Source organism: Cheilinus undulatus, linkage group 4 (assembly GCF_018320785.1).
Source record: "Cheilinus undulatus linkage group 4, ASM1832078v1, whole genome shotgun sequence".
NCBI classification, from domain to species: Eukaryota; Metazoa; Chordata; class Actinopteri; order Labriformes; family Labridae; genus Cheilinus; species Cheilinus undulatus.
The window spans coordinates 56,693,335-56,706,320 of NC_054868.1; the positions used below are offsets into that span (position 1 = coordinate 56,693,335).

Here is a 12,986-nt window from a genome sequence, read left to right on the forward strand (position 1 = left end):
AGATGAGAAATATGTGGGGTAGGAAAACCAAACTATGTTGATATTAGGGTTGTTCTGATACCAGCATCAGAAATGTGTCTGATACTGCCTAAAACTCAGGTATGGGTATCAGCGAGTACACGAGTTTATGCACCGATCTGATACTGTTAGGTTTAGCTTTATATTTTGTTTTCAGAGCAGCACAGAAGAACCAGAGGAGCCACTGCAGCAGAGAAGCTTAGTGTCTGTGTGACAGTTTCTCTCTGAACGTGATGTTAAAACGCCTTCCAGACCGGCGCTGTCGTACACGACAGGAAGTGACACAGTTTATCAAAAGTTAAATAACTTTAGAACCATAAATAGCTGCCTCTTACTTGTTTTTCCTCTTGAAGCTAGCCGTTGTGTCGTCCCATTAATGCTGCTGATGCCCTAGGATCCTTAGAGCAGCATTTTCAGTGAGTCCTGGAACTCGTCTGACTTTTGGGGACGTTAATGATTAAACCCACACCAGTAAACCTGATCCTGAATGTCTTTTTATCCATTTTAATTGAATTACAATCATTTATTACCGCTAATAATAAATAACCCTAACCCTAACCCTAACCGCTTGAATGCTAACCGCCATATTTGTTTGGGTGTGTCAGCCAATAGCAGGCTGTTCTGTAATCACGTGATGCTGCTTGAATAGAGCATCAGAGAGAGAGAGCCCTGCTGCAGTCCCCTGTATTATTGTTATTTTAATTTTTAACAGTAAAACTCAATAATCATCAGAAAAACTACTTCAGTCTCACAGAGATGCTGGACATGATGGTTCTATTGTTGATCCATGTTCTGAGTCAGATACAGGTCTAAAATAATTATCTAGTCACAGCCAGTCCAGAAAGTTCCTGCTGGTATCAGATCAGTACTCGGTATCAATTGATATCCAACACCTTGGTGTCGATATCGTATCAGGAAGGAAAACATGGTTTTGGAACATCCCTAGTTGGGATCAGATTTTGGTCCTACAACCAGGGCAGCCTAGCCTCTATATGGGCGCCAGCTGAGCCAATCAGTGCCTTGAATTTCCCTTGGCATTAATTATTTTTCTGTCAATTAGTCTTTAACCCTTTCTAAAGGCTGATGTTATAAACTGCAGGATTGTTTCCACCAGTGTTCCCTGAGTCTGAAGCCTAATCAGCAAATGTTCTTATTCAGACATGAGCCTTCAGGGCTGCAGATGTCACGCTGGACTGAGAAGAGAAGAGGAATTCAGTTTGAGACCTTGGTTTCCTTCCAGACCAGACCAGACCAGTGTTATCAGGGCAGCTGTGGATTTCAGTGTCAGAAGACAGAGAGCTAATCTCTGAGAGAGCCTCTGCTCCAGTGTTTACCACTGACCTGATGTGGACTGTCTGTGTCATCCATCTGAAGTCTCAGAGGAAGAAAACTCCTTCATTCTAGAAAAGCATACACTCATCTTTTCAGTCCAACACTAATTATTCTCAGTAGTGAAGGGATTGGGAAAACCAGGGCAGATGCCAGTATAGATGTTTTTTTTTATTAATTGTTGTTACCTGTTTGATTTTTGTGAGACCAAAACTGTTATTTTTTTATTTTTTAATTATAAAAAATAACATCACATCAATATCATCACTTTAGAGAGAGGAATTCAACCATAGACACTGCAGTATAGCCTCTGAGATCAACCATAGACACTGCAGTATAGCCTCTGAGATCAACCATAGACACTGCAGTATAGCCTCTGAGTTCAACCATAGACACTGCAGTATAGCCTCTGAGATCAACCATAGACACTGCAGTATAGCCTCTGAGTTCAACCAGAGACACTGCAGTATAGCCTCTGAGATCAACCATAGACACTGCAGTATAGCCTCTGAGTTCAACCAGAGACACTGCAGTATAGCCTCTGAGATCAACCATAGACACTGCAGTATAGCCTCTGAGATCAACCATAGACACTGCAGTATAGCCTCTGAGATCAACCATAGACACTGCAGTATAGCCTCTGAGTTCAACCAGACACTGCAGTATAGCCTCTGAGATCAACCATAGACACTGCAGTATAGCCTCTGAGTTCAACCATAGACACTGCAGTATAGCCTCTGAGATCAACCATAGACACTGCAGTATAGCCTCTGAGATCAACCATAGACACTGCAGTATAGCCTCTGAGATCAACCATAGACACTGCAGTATAGCCTCTGAGATCAACCATAGACACTGCAGTATAGCCTCTGAGATCAACCATAGACACTGCAGTATAGCCTCTGAGATCAACCATAGACACTGCAGTATAGCCTCTGAGATCAACCATAGACACTGCAGTATAGCCTCTGAGATCAACCATAGACACTGCAGTATAGCCTCTGAGATCAACCATAGACACTACAGTATAGCCTCTGAGATCAACCATAGACACTGCAGTATAGCCTCTGAGTTCAACCATAGACACTGCAGTATAGCCTCTGAGTTCAACCATAGACACTGCAGTATAGCCTCTGAGATCAACCATAGACACTACAGTATAGCCTCTGAGATCAACCATAGACACTACAGTATAGCCTCTGAGATCAACCATAGACACTACAGTATAGCCTCTGAGATCAACCATAGACACTGCAGTATAGCCTCTGAGATCAACCATAGACACTGCAGTATAGCCTCTGAGATCAACCATAGACACTGCAGTATAGCCTCTGAGATCAACCATAGACACTGCAGTATAGCCTCTATAGTATGGGCTCGGTTAAACGGTTAGATTTATCACATTAGCTGGGAGGAGATTTATAAGTTGGTTAAAATATTCACCTATCATTTTTATAAACACGGGCTTGAAATCCCGGTCTATAATGTTCTTTTAAACAGTGTTGAACCTCCCGCCACGAGGGGTCGCTGTAGCTTCAGTTAAAGGTCGCTGTCTTCCTGTCTGAGCTTTCCCCAGCACTTGAACGTTAACATGAGAAGCTCAGCTTTAGCTTAGCGGTTAGCGTTTGGTAGGAACTAAGGATGTTCCTTAGCGTCAATGTCCCTATTCGGCTAAATGCTCATTTACATTTCGTTTAACCAGCGAGTCTAAAGAGAAGGAAACCTCTAGAAAACAGTCAAATTCCTCACAGGGTCACTGAGTCAGTGGGTGTGACGTTAGCCAGATATGCTCTCTACAGCGTGGCTAACATTAAAAGCTAGTGCTGCCCACCTTCGTTTCTCTGTGCAGATTAACATCCTGCTTTGACGATTGTCCTTTTTTCTTATCAGGTGAGTAGTCATACGTGAGTTTAACCCTCGACGGCCCACATACCACTTTATTTCTATTTACTACTTTAGAAAACTGTCGTACCGCGGTCTTCCTACTACACGCTAACAGCTAAGCTACCGCTGAGCTTCTCATGTTTACATCTGTGAAGAGCCAGAGGGGAAGACAGCGGCCATTAACTGAAGCTGCAGCGGCCTCTAGTGGCAGGAGGTTCATTACAGTTTGAAAGAGCATTTTAGACCGGGATTTCAAGCCCATGTTTATAAAAATGATTGGTGATTAGTTTAACTGACGAGTAAATCCCGCGCTGACTAATTTGATTAACGATTTTAACTGTTTTACTGACTAGTGAGCATCTCTAGTAGGAACAGTGTAGTATGACATTTACAGTAGTAAATTAAATAAAGTGTTATGGAGGCTGTGGAGGGTTGAACTCATGTATAACCATTCAGCAGAAGTGAAAGAAGCCAAACATCAAACCAAAGCAGGATATCAATCTGTGAAGAGAAGGCTGGTGGAGCTAGCTTTTAATGTTAGCCACGCTGTAGAGTCTATCAGGCTAACATCAATGACCCTGAGAGGAATTAGACTGTTTTCTAAGGATTTTCTCCTCTTTGGACTTGTCGGTCCAAAGCAGCAGTCATGTCAATCAGCTGTTCTTCAAGCTGACATTCCACCAAAATAGCTGTCCTTGTACTGGGCAGTGTTAATTTTGTCGACTAAAACTATGACTAAAAAATGTTCATCGACAGCCTTTTTGTCCATGACAAAAACTACACTAAGACTAAAAAGGATAGAAATGACTAAAATGTGACTAAAACTAAAATGTGTTTGATTTAAAGACTCAAACAAAGACTAAAATTAAAATATCTGCCAAGATTAACACTGGTACTGGGGATCTAAGAAGGTGGCAGACTCTGTTTGTTTGAATCTTTAGCTAAGAGCCTCTAATAAAATAGTCCTTATTTATTTTACCACCATGATCAGTGGCTTCCTCTCAGCATGTTTTCAGGACTCTTACCGAGGGGATCTCATCCACAAACGACTTCTCTTGTCAGCTGATCACATTCAGAGTTTTAACTTATTCCCTCTGCTGTGTGGTTAAGTTGCTGGGAGGTTTTTGTATTTAAGTCCATTAACATCAGACCCTCCAAACTAAGAACTGACAGATGAGAACAGATAAAGTCTAAAGTAACCATGACTTTACATTTTCAGTTAAGGTTTTTTAAATGTTAGAGCCGTTCATTTCACAGCATGAGCTGACTGTGTTGATTTAGTTCTACTAAACTGAATGTGTGCCTTTAAAAACTTTGACTTTTCCCACATCTGCTGGGAAACTTTCACTAACTAAACAGGCCACATCCCTGAAACTGTGTTCCTGTCTATATTTGGAACAATGCTGCTGATAGCAATGAGGAAAAGCCAAACCAAATTTGATACCACCTACGCTCTGGCATCATCCAATCAGAAGATGCCATGAGATCACCTCCATGATTTGCATGGTAAATGTGTGACAGGCGTTGGAAATCAAAACAAGGACACAACGCCCTTCCTCCAAACAAAGCAGATACCTGGTGACGATGTCTGTCTTTAGAGGGATTACCTGTCAAATCCTGTTCTAGGAATAAGCAGAGATGTTCAAATGAATACTGTACAAGCTGAGCACACTTATGTCTGTGTGTGTTTATTTGTCTAGATGGGCCAAGTGGGGAGGACATGGAGGTTCAGGATAGAGCCTCGAACCAAACAGACAGAAGGAAAGACCAAGCCACCTCACAGGTAACAAGCTCCAGGACAAAATAAGAGCATCAGCTCAGGAACGGAGAGGTCAACAATGAAACTAACTCTTCATTTACTTGTTAAAACAGTGAAATAGCTCATGCTATCAAAGATTTTTGTTTCATATATCTAAAACCACTGAAGAGCCATAAAGTATCTCATAAATCCTTAAATAATGAGTGGCAGATGTAAGTGACATTATAACAGCCAGAGCTCAACAACTGTTGACAGTTATTTAAGAAGAAAAGAGGAGGATGCTGAATCAGCTGAGGCAGAGGACGGGGAAGTTTTAGCACTCATTGAGAGACATGGATAAGGATATGCAGACCTGTTAACTTCAAATATAGGCAAGTAAAAATGACTATCAAACAGCGCAGTGCACACAGTTAGCCTGTAGACAGTTTCAGAGACTGGCAGTCAGTGCTAACCAGCGGACCAATCACAGGGCTTTTAGTTTGTGCTGTTTTAATGTTTATTTGTGTTTTTGTAATGGGCTGTGACTGCGTGTGTAGGCCTCTGCATACAGTGCCTATAAACACTATTCACCCCCTAGAATGTTTTTTTTTCTTAAATTAGTTTTATATATCAGTCATGGTCAAAATAATTTGGCTTATTTGACCAAAAAAAAAAAAACACTTTAACATCAAAGTGAAAACAGATTTTTACAAAATAATCACAAGTAAAAATCTGAGATGTAAAAAAAGTGACTGCATAAATATTCACCCCCTTTAAAGTGACTGACCTGATCCAACAGAGCCAGCTGGTGCTAGTAGTCTCAAAGTGATTGTAGTTTAAAGACACCTGAGTCTGGAAGGACCAGTCACTGGTTCATCTGCCTAGATCAGACCGTCCTCACAGACTGAGTGGGCGTGCAAGAAGGAGACTAGTGAGAGAGGACACCAAGACACCTATGACTACTCTGAAGGAGCTCCAAGCTTCAGCAGCTGAGATGGAGAGACTCTGCAGACAACAACTGTTGGCCAGGTTCTTCACCAGTCAGAGCTTTATGGGAGAGTGGCAAAGAGAAAGACACTGTTGAAGAAAACTCAGATTCAATCTGGACTAGAGTTCACCAGAAGGACTGTGGGAGACTCCATGGTCAAGAGGAAGAAAGTTCTTTGGTCTGATGAGACCAGAATGGAGCTTTGAGACCATCAGACAAGACGCCAAACACTGACATCACCACAAACACACCATCCCCACTGTGGAGCACGCTGGTGGCAGCATCATGCTGTGGGGATGCTTCTCAGCAGCATCACGCAGTGGGGATGCTTCACAGCAGCATTGTACTGTGGGGATGCTTCTCAGCAGCATCGTGCTGTGGGGATGCTTCTCAGCAGCATACACAGAAATGGTTTAAAGACAACAAGGAGAATGTTCTGAAGTGGCCGAGTCAAAGACCAGACCTCAATCCAAGAGAGAATTTGTGTCTGGACTTGTAAAGGTCTGTTCAGTCCTGAACCCTGATCAATCTGATGGAGCTTGAGCAGTTTATCAAAGAAGAATGTAGTAAAATTCCAGAGTCCAGATGTTTGATCCTGAATGAGACCTATCCACACAGACTCAGAGCTGAATGAGACCTATCCACACAGACTCAGAGTAATACTGACTTGAAGGGGGTAAATATTTATGCAGTCACTTAAATCACAGATTTTTATAAAAATTTAAATAAATTTGTAGAAATTGCTTTTCACTTTGGCATCGAAGAGTTTTTTTGTGATTAATATTTTATTATATTTTCCATGACTGATCTGTGAATTCAGTGAAAGGGTAAAACATCCAAGAATGTGAGGAGGGGTGTGAAGGTTTCAGTGTAGACTACGGCTCACCTTTGACCCCCAGATTCCCCAGACTCTGCCTGGGTTGGGTTCGGGGTGCCTAGCGCTCTACTCTGACCAACAGCGTGCACCGACACCCAGTAAAAGTGTTCCTGAAGCCCTGCAGCTGAAGACCAAGATCACACTAACACCAGAAAGCTCTGAGTTCACCTGGAAGAACATGTAAACAGCAGGATATTTTGTGTTTCTGGGGTGATTTTCTGTAAATGTCTTTATTAATGCAGGATTCTTTTTGCTTCTGCCATGGGTGGGTACATCAGGAAGTTAAAAGGTTTATGTTTTGTAGAAAGGATGTTTGGTTTTATACACAATTCTGTGGTTTACCTTCTCAAAAGTGAACTTTTACCCTGCAGGCGATGCTGAGCAGTGAGGAGGGTTTGGATGATGAAGAGAAAACGAGGAGGAGAGCCGAGAGGAGGAGAGCTAAAAGGAAAGTGAGTAAAGAAAAAGCTCTGACTTCCCTGTCCATGGCTCATGAGCAGCAAGGTACTGAAGAAAAGAAGCTTTAATACAGGCTACTGATGCTTTTTTAAAATATCTGTCTTATACGTCTAAAAGAACAACCATGAAGAGGTTTGTAGAAACCAAACTCTCACCCTGTCCCAGGCTAAGCAGGGCCAAACTGCAGGGTCTCTCCCTGTGTGCATCAGACCTTACTTTACTCAATGCTAACACCAAGAAAAGACACTTGTGTAGCAACAAGCTACAAACTTGTTAACAAACTTTTGTTGTTAAAATTAGAGAGCTTCTTTCCTTCTTTGTCTCTAAGGTCTAAGGTCCTGGCATGGCCTCACATCATCCACAGTTGTGCTTGACATTAAAGTTCAACAGATTGGCCCCCTATATTAGCTTAACCATTTTAAGGACAAGCTCTATATTACTGATGCAACAATGCATGAGGAATTGGACCTTTGCTGCTCTAAATTAGGTTCAAAATAAGTTTGCCTAACCTCCATCAGCTGCTCTATAGGATTATTCAAACAGACAAACAGACCCTCAGGTTACTAGGAACTCAGGTATTGATTCTTCTTCTAAGTCAAATTAACATGTCACCCATAATTCTCACATCACCACACCCGTCCTGACTCTGGTCAGCTGTTGCCCCATCGTGTGTCACAGTTTTCTCACAGCTGGTACCGTGTTTACCTTCTGTCCTCTGCTCATCCCACCACGCCCTCTTTGTAACTGTTCCACGCTTGTTGTCTCTCTTTTTAGTCCCGTGCTTGTTCTGCAGCTGTGTCAGAACGTGTCTCTGTAACGACCACAGCCACCATGTCCATGTAATAATAATAATAATAATATCTTGAATTTATATAACGCCTTTCAAGAAACTCAAGGATGCTTTACAGGAACTCATAGACATGGACAAACTATGTGAGGGGTAGGATGAGTGTGAGGGCTGGTTTAGTGAAGACTGTAGGCTGTGGTGAACAGGTGGTGCTTGAGACATTTTTTGAAAATGTCCAGAGATGGAGCGCTACGGATGTCTGCAGGAAGAGTGTTCCAGAGGGTGGGGGCTGCAGCACTGAAGGCTCTGTCTCCATAGGTTCAGAGTTTGGTTTTGGGCGTGGAAAGTAGGCCGGTGTCTGAAGATGGAAGGTTGCGGGATGGTGTGTATGGATGGAGGAGATCAGAAAGGTACTGGGGAGCCAGAGCATGGAGAGATTTGTATGTGAGGAGGAGGACTTTGTAGTTGATATGGGACTTGATAGGGGGCCAGTGGAGGTGGATGAGGGTCTGAGTGATGTGTTGCCAGGGTCTAGTGCGGGTGAGAACTCTAGCTGCAGAGTTTTGGACGTACTGAAGCCTGTCCAGGGTTTTGCTGGGAACTCCAGACAGGACTCCATTACAGTAGTCCAGGCGGGAGGTTATGAAAGCATGAATGAGTGTTTCAGCCACAGAATCAGGGAGTGATGGTCGGAGTCTGGAGATGTTCTTGAGATGATAGAAGGCAGATTTGGTGACAGACTTTATGTGGGACTGGAAGGAGAGGGTGGAGTCCAGGATGACGCCCAGGTTTCGGACCTCGGAGGACGGACAGATGGAGGTCCCGTCCACATCGAGCATGAGATCTCCAGCCTTCTGCAGCAGCGCTTTGGGGGCCACCACCATGAGCTCTGTTTTATTGCTGTTGAGTTTGAGTTGGTTAGAGGTCATCCAGGCTTTGATGTCGTGGAGGCAGTTTACCAGGGAGTGGGGAGGGAGGTGGGTGGATGGTTTGGTGCTGAGATAGAGTTGGGTGTCATCTGCATAAGAGTGGAAGCTGAGACCGTGTTTGTGAATAATCTGTCCAAGGGGAAGCATGTAGATGGTGAAAAGGAGAGGTCCAAGAACAGAGCCTTGAGGCACGCCCTGGTTAACTGGGGCGGGGGATGAGTGAGAGGTGCCGATGGTAACAAACTGTTCTTTGTGAGAGATATGAGTGAAACCAGGAGAGAGCTGTACCAGTGATGCCAAGATGGTGAGACAGGCGGTGGAGGAGGACGGTGTGGGATATTGTGTCGAAGGCAGCGGTTAGGTCAAGGAGGATGAGGAGGCTGATGTGTCCAGAATCTGCAGCTGTGAGGAGATCATTGGTTATTTTGATAAGGGCGGTCTCAGTGCTGTGGTGAGTGTGAAATCCTGATTGAAGAGGTTCATGGAGCTCATGGTTGGACATGTGTTGCTGGAGTTGGGCAGCGACTGCTTTTTCGAGAATTTTGCTGATGAAGGGAAGGTTGGAGATCGGTCGATAGTTGGAGAGGTCCTCTGGGTCTGACCCAGGCTTCTTGATGATGGGGGTTACTGAGGCAGTTTTGAAGGATGAGGGGACAATTCCAGATGATAATGAGGTGTTGATGATGTCTACCATGATGGGGCACAGAACAGACAGAGATGCTTTCACCAGTGGTGTGGGCATGGGGTCGAGGGAGCAGGTGGATGCCTTGGCCTTCTTGACCCATTCGGCCACTTGGAGAGTGTCCACGGGTGTGAAGCAGGAAAGATGGCAGTGAGGCGGAGGAGTGGTGTCCTGGTGTGAAGTGAAATCCTGAGGTGGAGGTCCAGATGAAAGTTGCTGCTGGATGGAGGCAACTTTATCCTGGAAAAACTGCAGGTGCCTAGTGCAGCGGTCGAAGTTGGCTGGGGGATGAAGGTTGTCAATGGGGCGGAGAAGGCGATTTATTGTGGAGAAGAGCATCCGGGGATGGTTTTGCTGGTCACTGATGAGGCATGAGTAGTAGCTGGACTTTGCTCTGGAGAGAGCTTCTTTGTAGGAGCGCACATGCTCTTTATAGGCCTCCAGATGGACGGTGAGGCCAGATTTGTTAGAAAGTCTCTCCAGCTGTCGGCCAGAAGCCTTCATGAAGCGGAGTTCAGCAGTGTACCAGGGGGCTGGGTGGGTAAAGGAGACTGAGCGAGTCTTCAGAGGGGCGAGAGAATCCAGGCAGAGGGATAGTGCTGTATTGTAGTGATTGGCCAGGGCATCAACTGTGGTTATAGGGTGTGTAGTGGTCAGGTTGGTAGCTAACATGTTCTTGAGGGCTGGGATGCTTATTGACTTGAGGTTACGGAAAGTGATGTTGCGTTTTGTAAGCTGTCTGGGGAGGGGGGTGGGGATAGAGAAGAAAACAGCATGGTGATCTGAGATGGCTAGGTCCAGGCATTGTGGAATGAATGGGGTGAGACCAGTGGAGCACACAAGATCCAGTGTGTGACCTTTGGAGTGGGTGGGTCCTTGGACATGCTGTGTGATGTTGAAGCAGTCCAGTAGTGATAGAAATTCAGAGGTGAGTGTGCAGCTGGTGGAGTCAACGTGGATATTGAAGTCTCCAAGGAGAAGTATGGAGGAAGACCTGGAGCAGACAGAGGTGAGGAGCTCAGACAGGTCAGACAGGAAGGTGGTAGTTGCTTTGGGAGGCTGGTAGATGAGGACGATCTGAAGCGGAGCCGATCCAGTGAGAGAGATGATTAGACACTGGAGAGCTGAGGTGCTGGGTGCTGGTAGCTCCTTAACCTGGAAATCTTCTCTATAGATCACGGCCAGCCCCCCACCGCGACCAGTGGTGCCAGGTTTTTGGATATACACATAGCCAGGTGGGGTTGCTTGGTTTAGTGTGGAGTAGTCGTCTGGGCTTTGCCAGGTTTCAGTCAGACAGAAGAAGTCTACTTTCCTGTCTGTGATGATGTCATGGATGAGATGGGCTTTATTGTTTATGGACTGGGCATTTTCAGCATAAATGTGGTGGAAATGTTTGAAGATGATAATATGATATGGTTTATTTTCAGAGGCAGAAAGAACGCAAGAAACTGGAGCGAGAGGAGAGGATGGAAGACGCTTCAGAGCAGGTAGTATCAGCCACACTAGAGTCTGTATGCTGGTACATGTTCTCTCAGTCGTCATGTCTAAATAACAGCACGTGTTACAATTGGACCACATTAACTACAATCCTATCATAGTGGATTTTTAATCTAAATGGCCTTACATGATATCTGTTGGATATTCTTAAACATAACAGATGGTTGTCACAATGCCAGGATGCTAAACTTTAGTATGAATAGTAAAATTATATACCAAAACTGGTTTAGTACTACAGCATCAAAAACAGAAGTTCTAGACACAAAAAAACAGCAATTTTTAATTTTTTAAGAAGAGATAATCAATAGGTGTAAGCAAATTCCTACACTGTTCAAAATGTGCAAAATATTGACAACATTTCTCTTTATATACATGTTTAACTATTCCATACACTGAAATACTATGTTACAGAATACTCAGACCTGCTTTACTTTAATGATTGGTGTCATCAAAAGCTACAGAAACTTAATTATGAGTCATATTTCCAATTAAAAGAGGGAGTGAGAGAACAGTCTAATGTGGCTTTCACATTAGGGGCCCGGTCCTGGATCCAAACCAACCACGTGCAGGCACCGGGCCCATTTGGGGAAGTGCTCTCGGGCGCGATTTAAGTGGACTCTGGCTCGGTTGGGATGAGATGTGAATGCGACTGCGCCCGGATACGGGGCTGAGCGCGGTATCAGCTTTATGACGTCATCATAAAAACTAAACTTCTTTCCACAGCGCAACAGTTTGTTCACATTTCTCCTCGATAAAGGGCGGAAATCATCAGAATCCAGCCAATAAACGGTCTGTTGTGACTTACCTTACAGATGAACACAAGTTGGAGTCAGTGAGAGGAGGCGCAAAGGCAATGAAAGTGTCCTGTCACCTCAAAAACCGCTGTATCTGCACAGCACCAGCCCATTTAATCCTCTGAGCTGTAGTAGATGTGCAGATACGAAGAGAGAAGATGCTGGCATCTCAAAAGTGATTTTAAATCATTCATGGCTGCAGGATGGACTTTTTGCTGGGTCAAAACAGAAACAATCTTCGCTCAGGTCATGGTTGCCATGGTAGCTGCTTCTTCTCTCTCCTCCTTGGTGGGATTGTAAACCAGCTATGTGCATGTGCAGTTCAAAACAACTGGGCCTAATGTAAAAGCGCTATTAATTGCAGAAGCATGATGGCATCATTTAACTAGAAAAGCACTCGGAGAGCACAGACCTCTGCCATTAGCCCTATCTCCCAAAAGTACAGAATTCTTTAAAAAATCCTGGATCCAGACAGTGATCCAGATCACTCCCAAAATCTAATCAGTCATTCTTTATGCCATTTCTGACATTTCCTGAAAATTTCATCCAAATCCGTCGGTAACTTTTTGAATTATGTTGCTAAAAATCTAACAAACTAACAAACCCTGCTGATCACATCACCTCCTTGGTGGAGGTAACAATTTGGGTGGAATTGGCCAGAATAAAGTGAAGTGCAGAAACCTCATGAACTTCAGTCATATTTGTAGTTGTAAAAAAAGGTATTTGAATTGCAAAAAAGCCCTGAAAACTTGATCATCAATTCTCATTGGATGAGTTTGCAAATGCTGCCATTTTTGTTAACTATCTGCTGAAATGTGTTGAACCTCCGTCTTTAAATGCATTTAGCCTTTGTATCTTTTATTATACCTGTGGTGTGTGGCTACTGTTTCTTTGTCTGAACCTTTGGTACACATGCCGGGCCTGTCTTCTCCAGAACACTTGTGAAAAAAGACTTTTAATGTCAGCTAGGTTTTTCTGGTTAAGTCGAGGTTAGATGAAGTTTT

The 12,986-nt window shown here is 43.9% G+C and overlaps 1 protein-coding gene across 1 annotated transcript in view; it reads left to right on the forward strand.

The window, feature by feature from the left end:
• The window catches only part of LOC121509144 (hsp70-Hsp90 organizing protein 1-like), a 55,996-nt gene that overhangs the window by 23,128 nt on the left and 19,882 nt on the right, over nucleotides 1–12,986 (forward strand). Inside the window, exons 2-4 of the mRNA XM_041786381.1 lie at nucleotides 4,932–5,014; nucleotides 7,206–7,286; nucleotides 11,119–11,178. Of these exons, the coding sequence (XP_041642315.1) occupies nucleotides 4,932–5,014; nucleotides 7,206–7,286; nucleotides 11,119–11,178 (224 nt within the window). The remainder of the gene's footprint in view (nucleotides 1–4,931; nucleotides 5,015–7,205; nucleotides 7,287–11,118; nucleotides 11,179–12,986) is intronic.